Source organism: Malaclemys terrapin, chromosome 11 (genome assembly GCF_027887155.1).
Source record: "Malaclemys terrapin pileata isolate rMalTer1 chromosome 11, rMalTer1.hap1, whole genome shotgun sequence".
NCBI classification, from domain to species: domain Eukaryota; kingdom Metazoa; phylum Chordata; order Testudines; family Emydidae; genus Malaclemys; species Malaclemys terrapin.
The window spans coordinates 63761814-63783290 of NC_071515.1; the positions used below are offsets into that span (position 1 = coordinate 63761814).

General features: G+C 39.4%; 1 protein-coding gene across 1 annotated transcript in view; it reads right to left on the reverse strand.

Moving 5' to 3' along the window:
- Window positions 1-3556: 3556 nt before the first annotated feature.
- SLC35F5 (solute carrier family 35 member F5) overlaps window positions 3557-21477 on the reverse strand; it is a 61262-nt gene continuing 43341 nt past the window's right edge. The window contains exons 16-18 of the mRNA XM_054043229.1: window positions 14006-14160; window positions 12947-13035; window positions 3557-12355 (exon numbers count right to left, since the gene is read on the reverse strand). Of these exons, the coding sequence (XP_053899204.1) occupies window positions 12954-13035; window positions 14006-14160 (237 nt within the window). The 3' untranslated portion in view covers window positions 3557-12355; window positions 12947-12953. The remainder of the gene's footprint in view (window positions 12356-12946; window positions 13036-14005; window positions 14161-21477) is intronic.

A 21477-nucleotide genomic window follows, 5' to 3' on the forward strand; every position in this document is an offset into this window, starting at 1 on the left:
TTCCCTGAGGCAACGGATGCACAGGAGAGTTTGTCATTCCCTGGATTTGCCTGCTGGCTAGGTTTGAAACCAGAAGAACTGGGCATGCCCTCCCAGTAGAGTAAAACTCCCAGAAAAGGAGAAACGATCTAAAAGGTATTAAGAAAGCTTGTACTTGCTTGTACTGATTTTTTTTAAGCTACTACAGCTGAAACTAGTAGTGACGATAATGGATGTCATTATGAAACATTTCTAGTTTGGCTGCATTAGCTTTCTCTCCACACAATAGGTAGATGTAGGTTTCTGCTACAGATATTGGTATACAGCAGTAGCAGGCATATTAAAGGCATTTTAGTTACTTAAGGTCATGATTCTGCAACTGGCTCCATGTGAGTGCCAGAGTGCTCCTGCACAAAGCCACTTTCAGAACAGGGGCCTAAGTCTTTAGCCAATATACCCTTCAAGACTAAGTGTGAAAATACACACCTTTTCACCCTAAGGCTCCAGTAATAACCACCTGGTTTGGAAAATTTCAGTTTTGTAGAGAGAGAAACAATTGACAATAGGGTCTTATAATGGAAGATGTCAGGCCCTTACTATTGGCATTGCTATCTGTGCCGTCTATATTGACTTTTGGCAATGCATACTTACGCACTTATGGCACAGCAAGTATAGTTTAATCCAGGGGTGACTGATTCTTCCTTGAAGTGGGGGAACCATGAGGCCCCACCCCTCTCTGTGCCCCTCCTCTTCCCCCCCGAGGCCCCACCCTCCTGCCAAGCTGCAAGTGCGAGCTGGGCCAGAGAACTTGGACCCCTCCACCTGCCTGGGGTGGGGGGCCCTCAAGAGCAGTGTTACATTACACTCCATATGTTTTATGGAAATATGTTTATAAGTGTGAATATGATGCAACTGGAACATGCTTCATGCAAAAGTTCTCTTGTACGGTATCATTACAAAGCTTATGATCTATCGAGTGTGTTCATCCTATTTGCATGTATTATTTCTATGTCTGGAGTTAGGAGAAGAAGATATAAACTTGTGTTACTGATGTAAACATGTTAAGTGGAAGCTATCAAAGGTGCTTCAGAATCAATGAACTGTGAATGGGTTTGTTTACCTGCAAGCCTTCCTGTGTACGTGTCTTCCAGCTATTAGGTACTGAAGAAGGTCTTACAGTGACATGTGACCATGTCACCTGGTACTGGAATCCATCTTAAACCTGGTGCTTTTCCATTTAGAAGGAGGGATGGGGATCCAGCGAGATAAAAGATTCCCGCCATGTGCCAAAGCTATAAAAGGGGGTAAAACAGAACAAAAGGGGCTGCCAGTCATGAGAAATCCCCTAGTTACCACCTGAGCTGTAACAAATAAGAACTGTACTGGGGAAAGGATTGGGCCCAGACTAGGAAGGAGTCTAGTCTGCAAAAGCTTATTTGGAACATCTGAGATTTACCTATATTCAGTTTCTTAATGTTTTAGGCTTAGACTTGCATGTTTTGTTTTATTTTGCTTGGTAACTTACTTTGTTCTGTCGGTTATTACTTGAACTCACTTAAATCCTACTCTTTATACTTAATAAAAGTATAAAGAGTGTTTATTGATTAACCCAGTGTAAGTGATTAATACGTTGGGGAGCAAATAGCTGTGCATATCTATCAGTGTTATAGAGGGTGGACAATTTATGAGTTTATCTTGTATAAGATTTATGCACAGTAAAATGGATTCATTTGGTTTTGGATCCCATTGGGAACTGGATGTCTGGGTGCTGGAGACAGGACTACTTGCTGTGCTGTTTTCAGTTAAGTCTGCAGCTTTGGGGCATGGTTCAGACGCTGGGTCTGTGTTACAGTCGGCTTGCGTGGCTAGCTTAACAGAACAGGGTTCTGGAGTCCCAAGCTGGCGAAGAAAACAGGCTCAGCGGTAGTTTCAGCACATCAGGTGACAGTCCCAAGGGGGTCTCTGTGACCAACCCATCACAAGCAGCTCCTAGCCTGTGTCCCTGGCCCCCTGAGGACCCACCCAGGGCAGGTGTCTGCAGCTCCCCACAGCTGCCCGCAAGGTTCTTACCCCAGCTGCAGACCTTCCCTCTGCCCTGGGTGGGAGACTTGGGAAGTGGGGACATGAGCCGGGGGCTGCTCTCAGCCCTCTCAGGGCAGATGGAAGGTGTGCGGCTTCCCACCGCTGCCCAGGCCCCCCCAAGCCACTCTTACCTGGGCTGGGCTCCAGCTTCTGGCCTGGCTGAGGGAGCGGGGCCTAAGGGGAAAAGGAGGGGCAGAGGGATGGGCCTGTGGCAAAAAGTAGGAGAGCCATGGCCTGTTGGTCTCCTGTTCCAGCACCCCTGGTTTAATCTTGATGCCAAAATCTGCAACAAAATTGACTTCAGGTATATTAGAGTACAGGTATAGGTATATCAGAAGGCTGAATTCAACCCCGAGTATTTCAGTAAATTTAGAAAAAGCAAACATTTTTAACAATTTTTCTAGTATGACTTTAGGTAAAAGTCTGCAATTTACAAAAGATTTAATAATTAAAACCTAGCCCTGAAAGCTCAACTCCGTGGACGAAGCTCAGCATGTAGTGCTGATTAATTTCAAAACGAAGGGTCAGAAACAGATGAGTTATGAACTTTGTACTGCTAATGTCATTTATGTAGTATGCGCTGTAGTAGTTGGTCCAATAAGAGATATTACCTCACCCACCTTGTCTAATTTCTTATGTAGGTGACTTTCAGTAAACTGGAATAGTACAGAAGCTCCCCCTGCTGACCAACTATGATACTGAAGAAAGTATAGGGGGCAATTCCATCTCAGGATATAAACAGAAAACTGGCTAAAATTTTGAGAAAGTAACAATTGAGCTGCTACCTGATTTATCAGTCCAGTTTGAGACCCAATTACAAGCATATAGGATCCTGATTGACTCAGAGCAAATCAAAACATTCTGATTCACTTTTGTTTTTTAAAGAAGAAAAGTCATTAAGTGGACATATGTAGTTCGCCCCCCAACTTTTCACTACTACATTATTCCTCCAAAGAAGACTTATTAAAACTCATAATGGACTCTGGAATCTTATTAATTTACTGCTGGTAAATACCGTCAATTGTTGTTTGAAAGGTCATATTGAGTTCTAGAGACAAGGGTGTTATCAAGCTTGAGAAATCATTTATATTGGAACCCAGACTATGGTATATAGATAATTAAGATGGGTGCCAATTTTCCATATTATAAAACTTTAACCAAGATGTGTCAAATTCAGCCCTGGTCTAAGGAACAACTGCCAAAAAAGGGTCTAATTCAGCAATGTAAATTTCATCCAGAGATTAAGCTTATTCAAGGCTTGGAACACACTTCAGACCACTTTACTTTCTCGCTCCAATTTATCACTGTGTAAACCACCTCCTTTCCCGTAACGATCAAACAACCTGTGCTACCCAGAGCAATTGTTTATATGGAAAATCTTGTAATGCGATTTGCCACCTTGGGGGGGAAAAAAGCAGAGCTAGCATCATATGACTAGCCAGATCTCCATGGCAGTTTGGGAACCCTGGATTTAAAGACAAATTACAACCAAATGCTTATTTCTGTTAAGAAAACAAGACAATTTATTTGTTTTTACGGACATACAATAAATATGAAATATACAAGACAAAAATTTCACACCAATTGATTGTATTACACAAGCAATTCATTAGAATACATGATATTTTCTTTTTTATTAGCCCTTTTATAAAGTTTGGTACTGGATATTAAAAAGAATCCAAATGTAAATCTCTATCAATACAATTTTCTGCCATTTTCATCATAATATATATTTCAAATAATCATACATGTACTGATTTTTTAAAAAAAATATATAAGCAGTGTCTGAAATTCCAAATATATGCCTATAATTTCTGTGGTTTAGGCCTGTACAAGTTCTAAAATATTTCATTTGTTTAATCTGTTTTTAATTCTTGTGGATTAAAAAATACTATGCTATACTTTTTACTTCACCAAACCCCCTAAGAAAATTAATAAAGTGTCAGATGATGGAATTCCATGTTAAAGCTAATATTTGCTTGCAATGAACTAATGACTGAGTTCTGGTCTTTCCTTCTCCAGATTTATACTAGTGAAACGGAAAGCACAAGTTGGTGCTAAAGTAGGGGACTACCTTCCAGTTCCTAAGGAGGCATGCGTCTTCATTTCAGAATTACTACAGCCATCCTGCCGTTTTCTTGGGTTTATAATCACTCAGGAAACCATGATTACATGTTCTTGTTCGCATGCATATTTTTGTTATTAAATGGAAATCAGATAAAATGCTACACTTCTATTTATCAAAAATAGATCAAGATTTAAAACCCTTTGAAACCAGGATTTATTTAGGTGCAAATGCAATATGCATCAGTGATCAGCAATTGAGGCTCTGGTCTCATCAAAGGAAAATAGGTTAAAAATTTTTGCAGCACATACATATTTCATACAAGATGTATACCTGGAACTTGCTGTGGTTTGAATTATTAGAAAGAGTCTGGAAGCTTTAAGCACTTTTGTACAAGCAAACACTATTTTCATCAGTTACACCGAGTGGTTTCACTATAGTTTTGCAGGGTTGTCTGCCTTAGCATCCTGGTTTCTGAATTCATTTCGTGAGGAAGAGTGTTGAAATTTAGTACAAAATGTTAATGCTCTAAATGAGCATTAACATTCTATGTTACAGTTAATTTCATGGGTTTTCCTCATCTTTAAATGCTAAATGGCTAAACTTCTAAAACCTACCAACCTCTATAGACAAAATAATGATTTCCACAAAAATATATTTTTGTTTAAAGACCACCTTATAAACCTCCACTCCCAAAGCCTCAGGTATCAAAGTATCTCTTCCAAGACTCATTGTGATTTTAAAATTCACACATTATAGCGCAACTCCCCACTGAACTCAATATATGCTACTTTGAAGTCAACGAAACGCTGTGACCAAAAAATGGCTACTTTTAATATAGCTTTGTCTAGATTGCATCACAACTAGCAATTAACTTCTAAATTTAATATGCATGGCATTTACTAGCAACTAGATCACAGTTTTATATCCTAGTCATTTCATATTCAATCAGATAAAAACAAAAAACTTCCCTTGTACATTTTCTAGTTAAATGAAATTTCCAGCCCTAACTCTCCAGCTGCTCAACAAGGTTTTTTGCTCCTTCCAATGAATCTGCTGTTTTTACATTATTTTAATGTATGATCTTCCTTCCTCCTCTCCCATTTTGCAACTTCCTGGAAGATACTTTCCACTAGCACAGCTGTTTCTCAAGCTGAAGGAAAGGAAGCTTTTAAACCTCATTTAATATTTTTATTCAATTACTTATTGTGCAAGGGTGTCAAGCCTGTCTCCAAAGCAATAGGCAGCGGGTTAGGGTTATAATGAATAGAGTAGCAGTGTGTAGGATAAAAGAATGGAGGGGATTGGAAAAGGAAGTGGCCATGGTGGTTGGCTAAAGCTGTAAAATGTTGAGAGCTATGTCAATGAGAACACAAGGATTGCATAGTGTACATGTAACACTATGGTGACTGGCTAATTCCCCTCAGGCTGAGAATAGGTATTTGTATAATTGAGAAATAACTGTAGGTTTGTGGATCGGTAACTGTACAAACATCCCTGAATTCTAGTATCAGAGACCATTCTATTATAATGGACAACCATATTTACTCTATAGAATATTCAGCAATGACTTCATACCACACTCCTTGCCAATAGGCTTAAGGCACTAAAAGAAAATACTGAGTAATTTTAAAAAGGGAAATAAAAGGACTGGTAAGGAAAGTAATAAATGTAGGACTAACATTTGCCATTCTGTAAGAACCTTTCCATCACAAGAAAAACATGGTGCCGGACCAACAGCAGATGCAAAGATGGGACCCTTAAACTGCAGGTAGTGCAAGTGCAGATGTTCATCTGGCCAAGGCCAAATGCAACCAGGGTCACACTATTAAAATCTAAAAGAACCCCTGTAGTGTCAGTCACATGGCTATAGGCAGTCAATGTAAAGAAAACAGTTGCAGGCACAATACAATCTCAGTAGCATAAACCAATAAGCAAATTTCCTGCTGCATACTGAACCAAGTGCAAACAGAGAGCCATACTGAGAAATCTGTGAAGAGGGACTTGAGGCTCAAGTCCATGAGCGCACGCATATTGATGTTGATACTGATGATAAATCTTACTGAAATGGATAGGATCCCTTACACCACTGATTTAGAGCCCAACATTATAACAATTGGAGCCAAAGACACCTAAGACTCTAATAAAGTTGCTATTGTCTTGGGTATAAGAGAATAATGGCTTGAGTGAACTGTTAGAATGCTAGGGTCACTACATTTTTTATTGCATCAAGTCCCATTGGCTGATACTATGCAAAATCCTATTAAAGTAAGAATATTCCAAAGGTATATTACACATGGAAATACTGTGTAAGAAGAAAGATCAAGCTGCTTGTGGGAGCCTTATTTCAATAAAATTCTGACTCAAAACACACTGGAAAACAATGGAAAGACTGCCATTTACATCAGAGGGCTTAAATTAGTCGGGGAAGCAACTTCGCTGAGGAAAAAATTTGAAGGACAACCTGACTGTACTTTACTTTCATAGAATATCAAGGTTGGAAGGGACCTCAGGAGATCATCTAGTCCAACCCCCCAAAACCCCACTGAATGTAGGGAACATATTCATGGTAACACTGTTATACTGTGTGCTGAAATCAGAGTACAAACCTCAACTAGATATGTGATACAGCAGAGCTGTTTAACCCTGAATGCCTAGCATAGGCATCAACATACTACCATGGATAGAGGAGCAGCTTTGAAATCAACAGAGCAAGAGTCCTATTAACTTCAATGCAATTTCATACAGTAAAGATGATGCACAGTACAACTATGTAGGAAAAACTGGGTAAGTTTAACAGAATTACATTTCTGAAAAATCAGAGCAATGGGAAAGTATACTTTTAATATCATCCTTATCCAAAGAACCAGGATGAGGGAGCTAAGTCAAAGGAAACAAAATATTAACTATATTCAATGTTCAAATAAAACCTACAAAGGGCTGCTGCTTCATTTTCAAATCACCTCCTTGGATACAAGCTGTTTAAGATCATCCACATTTCCCTGAGAAATCATGCTATGATATTATATAAAGTGCAAAGAACTAGTGTTATTGCAACACAATGTTGGAAAAAACAAACCAAAACCAACAACAAAATACAACATAAACAGGCAAAAAACCTCCCAAAGAAATATCAAAAGGTAAGGTTTTCACTGCATCAATAACTCTTATCAAGTTGCACAGACTATATATACAGTTATGCAGTACTCAACAGAACTGATAATATAGTAAGGATTTACACTAGAAAGGAGATAAAAAGTAATAGGACCACAATATGGTCATATAACTCAGTTGTGCAAAAGAAACCTTAACTTCAGCTATTTTCTGATTTTTGTGTAGCTTATTTCTCAGTACTAGCATTGCGTTAATGATGAGGGGGTGGAACTGCACTGCATTTGCCTGTCTTCTTCGTGTTAAATTCAGAAAACAGAAAAGTTTCCAGATCACTAGTTAAGAGACACTAGTCGGTCTGTGACTAGCAATGCTTGTTAATGAAAACTGTACACTTATCAGATGTGCACAGATGCATGCCGTGCACTTACAGCCATGGGTGCCAGGTTTGCATAATTTTTGGTGGTGCTCAGAACGGGTCCAACCAGAGGGCGGAGCAGAGGCAGGGACAGAGCAGGGGCGGGAAGAGGCGGGGTAGGAGCTTGGGGGAAGGGTTGGAGTGGAGCAGGGGTGGAAAGAGGCAGGGCAGAGCGGAGCAGGACAGGCTGGGGCCTGGTTGCTCACTGCTGCCAGCTCCAGGTTCCCTGCTAATCTCTCAGGCTGCCCTGGACTCCACGTCCCTCCGAAGCACGGTGCCCCTGTTCATCCTATGGACAGGACGGTTCTGAAAATATAAGCCCAAACATTGGTGGAGCTGGATCCATGTTCCTGAATATTGGTGGAGCGGCGCACAGGCAATACAGGCCCACATAAACTTGCCACCTATGCTTACAGCCTGCTCAGGTGTGTAGCTACATAAGATCCAGGATGTTTTTTTTTCCCCTACTGTGCATTTTTTAAAGGGCATTTTCAAATAGCCACTACTTCATTACATCTAAATGAAACTAAGTGCCTAGCAAAAATAATTATTCACTGAGGCCATTTGTCTGCAGAAACCAATCACAACAGTAAACAGCAGTACCTAGGCACAGTGGGGATAATTAAACAGGAAGAATGGCAATTGCATAAGGCAAGGAAACTCAGTATTCAGGCTCTTACTATTTTAAACTTCTCGTCTGCTGTGTAATAGGTATGTGATGCACATAACAGCACACACAGTATGTCATGTACCACATGCAATACCCTGGTTTTAACTGTCCTTTGAAGGGCATTTAGTATTTCAAAGGAAAATACTGCTGAAGGCCCCAATTCAGTAAAGCACCTAAATCTGTATGTAACTATCACCAGTTTACTCAAGTGCTAGCGGTTACGTAAGTGCTTAAGTGCTTTTCTGGAGTTAGGCTAAAGTTTGCAGCAGCCACTAGCAGTAAAAGGGTTAATGCAGTTTTGTGTAATTAACAGATCCAGCTGAATGTAGCCAGTAGAACTGAACCCTTATTTACCCTCTACTGGACTGCACAGTATAGTGCATCAGACTAATTGTTACTCCCATTCAACTCTTGAGTTCCAAGACTTATTTTGGGGCAGTCAGAAAAATCACTTAACTTTGCTCTGTATCAGTTTCTCCATATGTAAAAATGAAGATAATTATTTAGCTGCCTCATAAGGATGCTGCGATAAAGGAGTTAATTTTTGGACAGCACTATATATATGGCATTGTTTTTCAATAATGTAGGCATATGTGGGAAATCACTGCTCTTTAAATATGCAACATTCAAAGTATGATTAATTTAAAATATGAGAAGATTTTTTTTTAAGTGTATACACTTCCTACAGGAAATAAATCAAAATCAAGACATTCCAATTAAACAGTAAAAAAACAAGTTATGGTAGTCCATATTGGTAAAGAGAATTCTACCAGGAGAGATAGCTTCTTCACTTACTGTAACAAGAAACTGATTCCAGTTGCATGCCATGTCATGTTAAACAAAAACAAACCAAGAGTATTATATTCAACATGTCGCCACTATTGCACAGATACCTGAGATTCAAAAGCTAAATCTCTTGTGCCTTTACCAAGCAACCATTACAGAAAGCTCCATGAATCACTTATCTAACAAAAAAGACAGTTACTTACAAAAGATGTTCTTATACTAAAAATCACAAGTTGGTATAGAAAATCTCATTACCTCTTATTAAATGCAGGCACAATGTAACACAATATATAACTTTAGTAATTAATACTGTAATACATACATCTCTTGTAATACTGGGGCACAATTGTTTAAAAATCTAAGGCCTTTCAGGGAGATCATTTGTTTTGTATTTTACATTCTACTCCCCAGAATGCTACACTTTAATAAAAAGACTGCTGAAGTCATTTATGGTATGTAACACTTTATGATACTAAACAAATCTGATTTCTCAAAACTTTTTTTTTTTTTTTTTTTTTTTCCCTTTTCTTGGAAAAATTAGTGAGGAGGTCCCAGCATCTGAATTGTTTAAACATATAACGTTATTTGAATGTTCTTAGGAGGCAGAGAGAGAAGATTTTCTCTTATGTATTAATGTTCATTTTTTCCAGCACAATGTATTTCTCTACACAATTTAAAACTGCTATGTAAAACTCTATAAACTAACCAAGAATTTGATGATAGATTCCACATCTTTGTCATGTTTTGTTATGTTAAATAAGGATTCTGGTTCACAGTTATATGTCACAGCCCAGAACAACTATGGGTCATGGGCAATTGATTTAAAAGGGAACCGTAGTTTTCTTCTGAAAACAGAGCAACACACCTGTTGGAAAGCAAAATTAGCCTTGCCACAATCCTTATCCTTCTCGCTGCTATAGAGGACATGATTTAGTGTTGAGCATTAACTAGGCAAACTTGACAGAAGCCAAATATTAACTGAAGATGTAATCATTATTTAAGGGAACAACTATTTGCATTCCACTGCCACTATGCCTTAATTAATGGCTTTTCTTAGTAAGGATTCCGCTTAAATTCTCTGGAGTTATCTTGTTTCCTAAAAACCATTTTTAACCTTATCAGGAAAATTCTCCTCTTGCCAAACATCCAAAATTCTAACCAAGATCAAATATAAAAATAGTTCAACTGCGGCATTTAAAGTTCCTGTCTTCTCATGGGTACTTGAGTAACTGACAGACAGAGACATTCACTTTTAGTTGCACTGTTTAAAACTAATCCAGTTCAGTAGAACTGAAGGTTATTTTTTATTCAGTTTGATGTACATCAGTATTTCTTTCCAATTTTTATTGACCTCCATTTCTGCAAGAGATCAGGAACTCTGGCTTAAGTGTTCAAAAGTAGGAGTATAAAGGATAGGTGACTAAATATTGGGACCAAAAATGGAATTTTTGAAAGTATCTAAGTGATTTCAAATGGGACTGTGCTTGTAAATCTTTTGAAAATCCCAACCTCAGGTCCTATCTTCATGTTCCTACTTTGAAAAAGGTTGGCCTCAGATAAGTTTTGTTCATAGTTTAGTGACCAACCGTTGATATAAAATTCAGAAAAATATTTGTATTTGATAAAAATGAACAAAGAAATAAATAAATATCTGCCTGCAAGTGTAATAGCCTATGTTTTAACTTACCCTATACATTTCAATTAACAATGGTCTTCTCCCTACAGCTATTGATTTTGGGGTTGAATAAATTAAAAACTAATCTTCTAAACATTTTTCCAAGTCTGTGGTCTTAATGCAGTCCAGTTAGACTAGTTTTTTTCTTTACATCACCAAATCACCACCACCATTTCCACAATTAGTATCCTTCTTGGTGGAAGTAATATAGAGATCAAAGACTGAATGGACATTTATCCCTAGAAAAACCTCACTTCCTCCAGAACAGGGTTGAGACAAAATGGCAGAGCAGCATGAGAAAGCTTGCACTGTCAGTGTAGGTTTTGTAGTTATCTGGAGGATTCAGTCACCTTGACTGAAAGTCCATCTGTACTCTTTATAAGCATGACAATTCACTAAAAGACAAAATAAATTAGTAAATACCTCTTGGCCAAAGTTACCACATTTTACTTTTTGAAGAGGGCAATGACTGTCTTCAGGATTCTTGTGAATATATTTATTAATTCGTTACCTTTCAGCACCAAACAGAACAGCAGCATTGCAGTAGGGAAGAAAACTCAGGTCACAGTGAAAGTTAGCCATTGCACAATAATTTCATTAGGAAAACGAAGTCAACATGATTATCTCTAGCTTTAAAATTGCTTGGAAGATTTGAGTTGAGATTAAGAGAGTAACTACAAAATTTAGAAGTCTACTTGATGTTTTTTTCCCCTCAAATAAGCAGCTGTGCACATGGCATCTTGGAATTATTTACAATTTTGCATATTAAATAATTTTGACTATTAAGTTTTCAAAAAGAGACTGATTCTGAATTATGAACTTTTACATCAAGTGCTTGTCCAGCCAAATTTATGGTAATTACCACCTTTAAAAATACATAACCTTTTTATACTAACACGTCTTTAAAAGTTTCAGATTGTTAGGTCATAGCAGATTTTTAAACACAAAGCACCCTTTCCTATTACAAGGATTTTTAAAATGGGATAAAGCAATATACGTAATGTTCCAGAAACTTGCATACATCCTGCTCTAACAGTTGCAAAAATGTACTTATTTAATAAATTAAGATATTTTTTCTAATTTCATGTGTTAATATTCAAATAGACTTTATACAAAAATGTTAATCCGTACCTATTACAAGCTACATATTTAGCTTTTTTCATCTGAGCCTGTAAGAAATGACGACCTGCAGACTTATTAACGTATTCATTTTTAAAGTAATTTTTGAACAACTTGTTGTCCAGCATTTATCAAAAATGTGAAAACAAAAAATAAATCACCAGACCAGCATTTGCTTTCTTGATTATATCAAGTAATTTCAAGTTGAGTTTTATAAGGCAGGTTGGTTGTTTAGATGGACTGGGATTTCCTATAGTTGTAGTGATATGCACATAGTGAAATTGTTCGTTGATAGAGTTAGATGAAGACAGGCAATTATAGGAAAATAAAAGTTTAGTTTCAAAAGAATTGAAACTTTTTTTCCCAAAATGTAGAATAGGCACTGAAATATGGTTCCTTATGGACTTCCCAGGAGATTGTCTCTTCGCTGAGTATGAAACCATCTTGAAACTGAAAAAAATGAAAACAGAATTATTAATGCTTTGCATTAGGGATGAATTGTATTGATTTTGATCCTAGAGTTCCCATTTTCTATACCTTTTCCAGTCATAGTATTAAACGTATTTGAAATTGTGCTTGCGGAATGGTGAAAAATAGATTGCAAATATATTGTACAGCTGGGATACATTTTATTTTGAGGCCAAAGAGGAATTATTAGAATATGGAAAAAAAATGACCACATTTGTCTAAATCTTGCATTTCTAGTTATATTAGAAATTTGCAAAATTCTACATACTCACTTGTCAGGGAGAGCAGCTTTATTTATTTATTTCAAGGAAGAGTATCAATCATGATAAAGAGCGAGTGAGTAAATTTTGTGCCTGCACAGGTTAATTTCCATGACTGTTTGACAGACTGGTAACATACATGAGCTCCTTCTTTAATTCATGCAAATGAGAGTTAAAACAGGTAAAACTACTGAAGCTAATGGAATAATTAGCAAGTCCATTGTAAGGTGCTAACAACCTCAAGAGGAAAAAAATTGACTTAAGAGTTTGAACGTATTCACTATACCTTTTGAAGTTTACTTGTTAAACATACCTATTGCCTATGAACAGCAGTTTTCTCCTTCTTGAGAAACACTATGCATAGGGATGAGGCTTTCACACTGCTCACTTTCCTCTGGCATTCTTAAAGAGATATCAAATTCATTTTGTAATTATAGAAAATCTTAAACTGGTTATATTGTGACAGGGAGACATGAATAGTAAGGATGGTAATGCTATAGAAGAGTTACATATTATCTTGAGTTGTGGTCATTAAAAAAAACTAAATACTTCGGTGAATTACATATACTGTACTAGAGTGGTCATAATTAAGATCTATAGATAGACATTTGGTGCCTCAGAAATATAGCAAATACTATGGTAACAATAATTAGGCAAAAGCAAAACTGTAAAGAATATTCACTGCAGAAAAATTTCTTTTAGTACAATGGGATTTTAAGATGGTGGCTTGTCCCCAGCCCATGAAAACTCCACTGCCATACCCAAAATCTCTTTCCAGGTACAGTTTTATTTTCCAAACATAGATAAAAAAACAGAACACAAAAACAAACAAACAACAGTTCTTCCACCCCCACTGGGCTACAAGTACTAGGGGATTTTCCCCTTTGCCTCTCTCGTTCCATCCTGTTTCAAGGCCTGTTGCAGGATTCCTCCTTGTTCCTCTTCCCAGGGCTTCTCCCAGGAAGCTCTTTTTCCCCCACTGCCACCCCTTTAATGGACTCCCTGCAGCCTCTGCCAATCTTTCCTTCCTGACAGACCAGCTCTTTATACGGAACACATGTCCGCCCTTCAGCTGCACCTGATTAATTAATAGGGTTGGCAGGACCCAGACCTCTGGTCCTTAAAGGACAGACAACAGTGTCACAGGGATTTTTATAATTTTGTCTCTGCCCTCACTGGATATTAGGGCAAAGAACGAAGATAAAGAATTACACTGGTAACTAATCAAACAGTCAACGAGGTCCTCTTAAAGGAGGGGAAGAAGGGGAGGGGGCAAAAAACCCAGGGTGAGAGTTCTGAGGCTTCTGAAAGAGGTAGGATACATAGGGAAGGTGGAATGAAAAGTTAGGGAAGTTACAATAGGTGATCATACCTCTGAATTCGATGCTTTCTGCAGATAAAGGCAAAAATTCTTCTGATTCCTACCATCACTGGATCCCAGTTGTTATAATGGCATAAGAAAGTTGCAATGAAAAATGAGAAAAATACAGGGATTGCCCCTGCAAAAAATAACCAGGAAAACTGCACCTGGAATTAGAGCATGAATATAATTTATCCAACAAAGCACAATAGTAGTTTCTTTTAACATTTGATTTTTTTCATTTGTGACAACTGCCATAAAATTGAGAAGTGTCTACTATTGTTATTGTTAAAAGTGTCTAACTTGCATCGAGATTGTAAAGACAACTACATTAGTAATTTATTAGCTCCTATGTTGCTACAATAGTGTCAGCATATGTGTAAGACATTTCCACTTGGAGAAAAAAAATAAAATCTATTTGTAAACCATGTTGGGTCTCCGTTCCTTTGAATGCTGACCAATGTTACAATTTTTGCATTTTAACATTTTCTATAAGATCTCTTGGTTCATGTCCTCAGTCACCCACTGTGTTCAATTCCCTTTTTTCCTTACCTCCTTACATTGGGTTCTCCACCTACATTTTTCCTCCCCTTCTCCTCCTGGTAACATGTTGTCAAGTATCAGGGGGTAGCCGTGTTAGTCTGTATCTACAAAAACAACAAAGAGTCTGGTGGCACCTTAAAGACTAACAGATTTATTTGGGCATAAGCTTTCGTGAGTATAAACCTCACTTCTTCGGATGTTTATACTCACGAAAGCTTATGCCCAAATAAATCTGTTAGTCTTTAAGGTGCCACCAGACTCTTTGTTGTTTTTTCCTGGTAACATGGTTCTCTTTTCTAGTTTCTCAAATGATCTCACCCTTACTCATTCACTCATGGACCTTAGAAACTCTACTAGGTACAGAATATCAAGAGAACTACATCTTCTAGCTAAAAGCTGATATGGATCCACATTCAGGTGAGAAGCCAACACTCCTCTCATGCATGGAAAGAAATGTGCTGGGATTCATACTAGGGTACTGCCCTCTTTTGGGGACTCCATCTTCCATATCAGTCTCTGGAAAATAGGTGTGCATCTCCCCTCTCCTAAATTACGTCTGGATGCTGAAAAAATGGAAGCACTCTCTTTGTTTCTCCACCAACCTGTACAAGTTTGATGGCACTAATCCATGAAAGTTTAATTGCCAAAGATGAGCGGGCAACTGAATTTTCCAAGCCCTGAAACAACTGTATGGACAACCCAAGTGAAACGTCACAAAACAACATACACCTCTACCCTGACATAACGCGACCCGATAGACCACGAATTCGGATATAGCACGGTACAGCAGTGCTCCGGGGGTGTGATGGGGGAGGGGGGGAGGGGAGGGGCTGCGCACTCTGGAGGATCAAACCAAGTTCGATATAACGCAGTTTCACCTATAACGCAGTAAGATTTTTTGGCTCCCGAGGACAGCATTATATCGAGGTAGAGGTGTACCTACTCCACCTAGATTTGAATTTCTGACCAACAGTTTAGCTGGAAAAAAAAACAAATATTTCAGGGCAATTTGTGCCCCCAAATGCCCATTTAAAGAGACAGAGATGTGTGCATTAAAGAAATAAAAACAAACAACAACAACTGAAGAGAAAAATCCTTGGAAGTGGTCCTAGCAAAGAAATTCTGATTTTTGTCTGCCAGATAAAGCATATGAGAAACTAATAATTTTGGAAGTAACAAGAATTTGTTCTTCCTGAGTGTGTGTGTGTGTGTGGGGGGGAAATACAGCACGTTTTATTAAGTTATTTGCTCACCTGTTTTGAAAGTGAGCCATAAATTAGATGAACAAGGTTTTACCTGACTCCAGGGTAGTAATAGTTAGCCTGAGCATCTGGAATGTCTATTACATATGTAAAGCTTCAAAACAGAAATTACAAGGTCTGTTCCTTTTAAGAAAAAAAAAATAAAAAGCAGAACTACTCCCTTTAAAGCTTCTTTTTAGCTGGAAAAAGCTGATTAACTATAGACGAGGCTCCCCCTTGTGGAAAAAAATAAAGTCTTATACAGTGATAAGAAATCTTGGGGTTTTAATGACAGAGTATGGACACCACCTCATTCTTAGGAATCTATATCTGCAGTTATTAGAATTGATTAGTGTCCACATTAATTTCTAACTGAGACTAGCTTCAAACAATTTAAATAAACGAGCTTAAAAGGTACATTAAAAACATGGGGGACAGCGTGACCTGGTGAATAGGCCACTGGACTAGGACTAAGAGGACCTAGGTTCAATTTCTGGCACTACCACTAATTTGCTGGTTGACCTTGTGCAAGTCAATTCACTCTCGGTGCCTCAGTTTCTCCATCTGTTAAATGGGGATTATGATACCAACTTCCTTTGTAAAGCATGTTGAGCTCTATGGATGAAAAGTGCTTTATAATAACTAGTATTATTAATAGCTGCAACAAGTTTGACTTGTAATGTCTAAAGCATGCAAGTGTTTTATATGTTAGTACTTTTCCCCTTTTTTTCCCTTTTCCTCAGAGCTTCTGTGTTTAGGAGAGAGGCAAATCTTATGCCTCCCACGGAACACAGCCAACCTGAAGACCCAGTTTCAGAGGGAATGCTCCCTTGAGCTAGTTCTATCCAGAACAGCTCAATTATAGAAGGCACTGAAGGGTAAGGAAGGGAAGAATTCAGCACTCATCTAGCCACAAGTTAAAACCAAAGACAGACATAGCCTGCCTAGGTCAAATCAGGATGATGTTAATTAGGTGTGAGAAAGAGACAGGCAGACAAGGTCAGACAGGCAGACAGAAACCTGGATGGTAGATGACAGCCATGTGAGGAGAAAATGAACTAGAAAGTGTGCAATTTGAAGCTGAAAAGGAAGTAAGACAGAAGAGGGAAAGACCCGTACACCATTACCACCTTTCTTGGTGGCAATGTCTATGGGGAGGTGAAGGAGGCAACAGATTGCTAATAAAAGGGTATCCAAAGGCAGACTCCAGAGGCAGCAGCAGTTTTCAGTGAGGGTGAAGAGAGAATAGGCAGAAATAAAAGCAACAGGAAAATCCACAAGGAGCAGGAAAAGAAGAGCAAGAAAAAGGTCAGAGGGTGTTGTGCCTGAAGGATGGAAAGGGTTAGGGAAGGTAGGGAGGAAAGGAGTGGATATGTGCAAAGGACTAGGATTAAGACAGATGTTGCCAGCAGATAGACGGAGAAAGCAGAGGTAGAAAAAGATTTATTAAAATAAGGAAAAGAAGAAAGAGCAAGTGAGCTGAGAGTAAAAGAAATGAGATTTGTTATTAAATGTTTTGGGCTTATTAATATTATAAATGCCAAACAGATTCAGTTCAAGTGTTCAGATTAAGTGATGAGTGCCATAAAAATAATTAGAAAGTTAAAAGAAACTGTTGCTACTGCATTAGTGTGCCTCGCATCTGTCATGCAACATTGCTTTAATGCGGTCTCTTCCATTTCAGATGCTGCAATGGTTTTGTGTATTTTGTGCTTATACAGAATAAATTCTATTTATTTAAATGACTGGGCTGAGAATCTATTTGGGTTTATACTTCAGAGAAGAAACTGTTCCAGTTTTCTGGGAATTACGAAAGAGGATTCCTGTTCATTCAACCATTGCCGCGACTAAATTTAAACAAATTGCCTCAGAATATGAAAAATAATAATAAAAAGCTTGTGAGCCTTTTACACTTCAAAGATATAAATATAGCTGCCTACATGCACTGAACTGAAATTCTTCTTGTTTTTGTGGAGAAGAGTTACTTTGATTTACTGAAGAACTTCTCATTTACTTTTATATTCTTGGTACAATGTTTGTTTGTGTCCTTCATATGAATTGCTTAAGTTTCAAGACCAAGACAATTAGGCTTGTTTTGCCTAGGCTTTAGCTTATTCACATGAAATAATTTATTTTAGTTGGAGTTTCTGTACACTTAAAGTTGAAAACATCCTAAAGCTGCACCCTAAAGTTGAAAACATTTTCACTTTCTTCCAAATAGAAAGGATTTACTTCATGTCTGCTTCCACTACTATTATTCAGGTTTGAATTCAGACATTTTAATGCTTGTCATTTTCTTTCTTGTGGCAACTGGCATTTCACATGAAGAAAGGCCTTTTTAAAATAACCTACCACAAAAACATTGGCCCACCTAAAATGTCACTACAACACATACAGATGTTGCTGAACCCAATGTCCAAAAAATAAGATTTAGGAAAAGTCAGCCTAATATAACGGAAAACAACAAAATAAAAACTGATTCCAGTCTTCAGAGTGCTCAGCAGCTTCCAGAAGATACTGTATTTTGGGAAATAGCCATTAAAAATGTCATGTAATTGCATAAAAATAAGGCAACAAACAACGCTAGAGGAAGACCTGCATTTTAACGAGACACATGACCGTAGAAATGTTTCCTCTAAGTTAACTTTGTACTGAGCAAACAACAAACTTCACTGAGAAGTTCATTGTTGTCCTTGGGCAAGATTATTCTCATGCTTTCAGGCACAGGAGGGAGTGCTCTGCCTGTGGAGTGGAAGGAAGTCAGCATGTTGGGGGCGGGGCAGGGTGAGTGCTCTGTATGAAGACCAGGGAAATGAGGGAGTCAGAGATAGGGGGAGTGAGGGTGTCAGAGGCAGTGAGGCACAGAGTGGGGGGTTAGAGTGCCAGGGATAGGAGGGGGAAGAGAAGTGAGTGCTCTCCCTGGGGAGCGAGAGGAGCTAAGGAGACTCAGAACAGCGGTAGAGGCAGCTGGCTCCAGACAGGGAAGAGGGGGTTTGCATCTCTCTTGCCTAGGATAACTGCTCCCAGCCATGGTCCATTCCTGGGTACCATGGCAGCTGCTCCAGCCCCTTTGTGTCCCACTGACACCTCCACCCCCTACAGCTGGGGAGCCCTTAGTCACCACTTCAGCTCTCACAATGCCCACCCCAGGAACAGAGGAATTTGTGAGTGGCATCACTTGTGACACACACAGCCTCATGTGCATTCAGTTTACAAGGAACGTTGGTCAGAGGTACACGTCACTGAAACAACAGACTATATTTTCAAGTTTTATTATGCAAATCATGTTGTCCACACATTGTGAGGAACGCATTGATATCCTTGTGCATCTGAATGGTTTTCCAAGACTATAGTGACATTTCAGATGGGGATGGTCTTAGCGACAAGTGTAAATGTTCCTTTTCTAAATCGGGGCTTTTATCTGGCTGCATGATCGTGATGAGTTTAACGTTGCCCTTATAACGTCCACTCTTGTTGAGGAGGAGATTCTTCTCTATGTCACTAAATGAATGTATATCATGTGACATGCAGCTCTTGGGAAGGGGAACATCTTCCAGACTTTTGACACTTGGGCCTCTAAGTGCCAAAGAGCTTAGAAAGAGCAGAGTTGAGAGTCACCCCCCCTTCACACAGAGCAATGGCTGTGGCAGGATTAGGAGGAAAGAGTTCTAAAGTCTCAGCAGGAAAAGACACCTGCTTCTCACCGCAACTCCACTTGGTTTTCCAATTGGAAAGAGTGGGAAAAGTGTTCAAACACAGTCAGGTAAAGTTGGCTCACGCTCCACCAACACACTCCTACCCCTTTTTTCCAGGAGAGGGGGAAAGTGAGAAGATGGGGGGGAAAACCTTAAAGTTCAAAAAAAAGAAACACAAAGCTTTTCAGTTTATTAAAAAATCCCAAAGAGACATTAAGTCAACATGAAACAAAAATATGGACAAAAAATACACACAGAGAAAGATCAAAATTGTTCATCCCTGTGAAAATTTTGTGATCAGCTTTATTCTCCCCACATTTAAGTATCAGAATGGGGACAGACCCTCTGCAAGCAAATAAAAGAATATCTCAAAAGGAATGTAAAAAACTGCAATTTAATGAGCTATTGTAATAAGTTATCTAATGAGCTAATGCATTACTTTTTAAAATAATGCCTGGGCTAAAAATGTGGTGTAAACTGAACAACCACAAGTAACACCTGAAACCTGTTTCAGAATAGCAGCCGTGTTAGTCTGTATCCACAAAAAGAACAGGAGTACTTGTGGCACCTTAGGCCTTGGCTAGACTGGCGGTGTACAGCGCTGCAACTTGCTGCGCTCGGGTGTGAAAAACACCCCCCTGAGCGCAGCGCTGTAAAGCACCAGGGTAATCAGAGCCTGCAGCGCTGCACACTCGCTTGCAGCGCTGCACACTCGCTTGCAGCGCTGCACACTCGCTTGCAGCGCTGCACACTCGCTTGCAGCGCTGCACACTCGCTTGCAGCGCTGCACACTCGCTTGCAGCGCTGCACACTCGCTTGCAGCGCTGCACACTCGCTTGCAGCGCTGCAAGCTATTCCCCTCGGAGAGGTGCAGTACATACAGTGCTGCGAGAGCTCTCTTGCAGCGCTGGTGGCGCGACTACACTCACGGCAGCGCTGTGAAGTCCCGAGTGTAGCCAAGGCCTAAGAGACTAAGTTAATCTCTAAGGTGCCACAAGTACTCCTGTTATTTTTATCTGAAACCTGTGTGTTCACTCAAGACATTGATGCAAGTAATTTTTCTTGTGGGGTACATAAGGAATTGTTAGTGTACTTTTATTATCATGTTTGTGGTTGAGCTTTGACCTTTTGAGATTTTACAAACTACCCCACTTCAGAAGAAAATACATTCCACTGAGAGTGGTGGGAGTGATCAGCAATTGGCAAACTGAGTTAATACAGGACATTTGGAATATTAAAATCCACAGGTTTCCGGAACTAAATATATTGACATCATATTGAGTACACCCTCAAAGAGCTGCCCAATGTACAATTTGGGTGACTGTGCCTACCTATATTCCTTGTGCAGTTTCAACTGAATAGAGCGGGGGGGGGTTGGAAGGGATTACGGTCTGGGGCCCGCATCCGGCCCTCCAGACGTTTCAATCTGGTCCTCGAGTGGGGTCCAGGGCTTGCCCTGCTCCGGTGCTCCAGCTGGGGAGTGGGGTCAGGGTCTCTCAGAAGCAGTGGCATGTCTGCCCTCTGGCTCCTATGCATAGGGGCAGCCAAGGGGCTCCGCACGCTGCGCCCGCAGCTCCCATTGTCCAGGAACCGTGGCCTGGCTGCCCCTCCGCGTAGGAGCCGGAGGGGTGACATGCCACTGCCTCTGGGAACTGCTTGAGGTAAGCTCACCCTCACCCCCTCCTGCACCCTAACCCCCTTCCCCAGCCCTGATCCCCCTCTTGCCCTCCGAGCCCCTTGGTCCCAATCCCTCATCCTCAGCCCCACCCCAGAACCCGCACCCCCAGCTAGAGCCAGTTTATATGAAAATCATGACAAAAATGATTTAATTGTAATAGGATATTCAACAAAAATTTAGACAATTTAGTTTGAGGGGGAATATAAATGAAAAATTGTGGCTCATTTCTGTTCTAAACACACTATTTTTGGATATTTATTTTAATCACATGCAGTGTTCTCTCACAGTTATTAACTTATATGACACAATACCCATGGAAATAAGGTG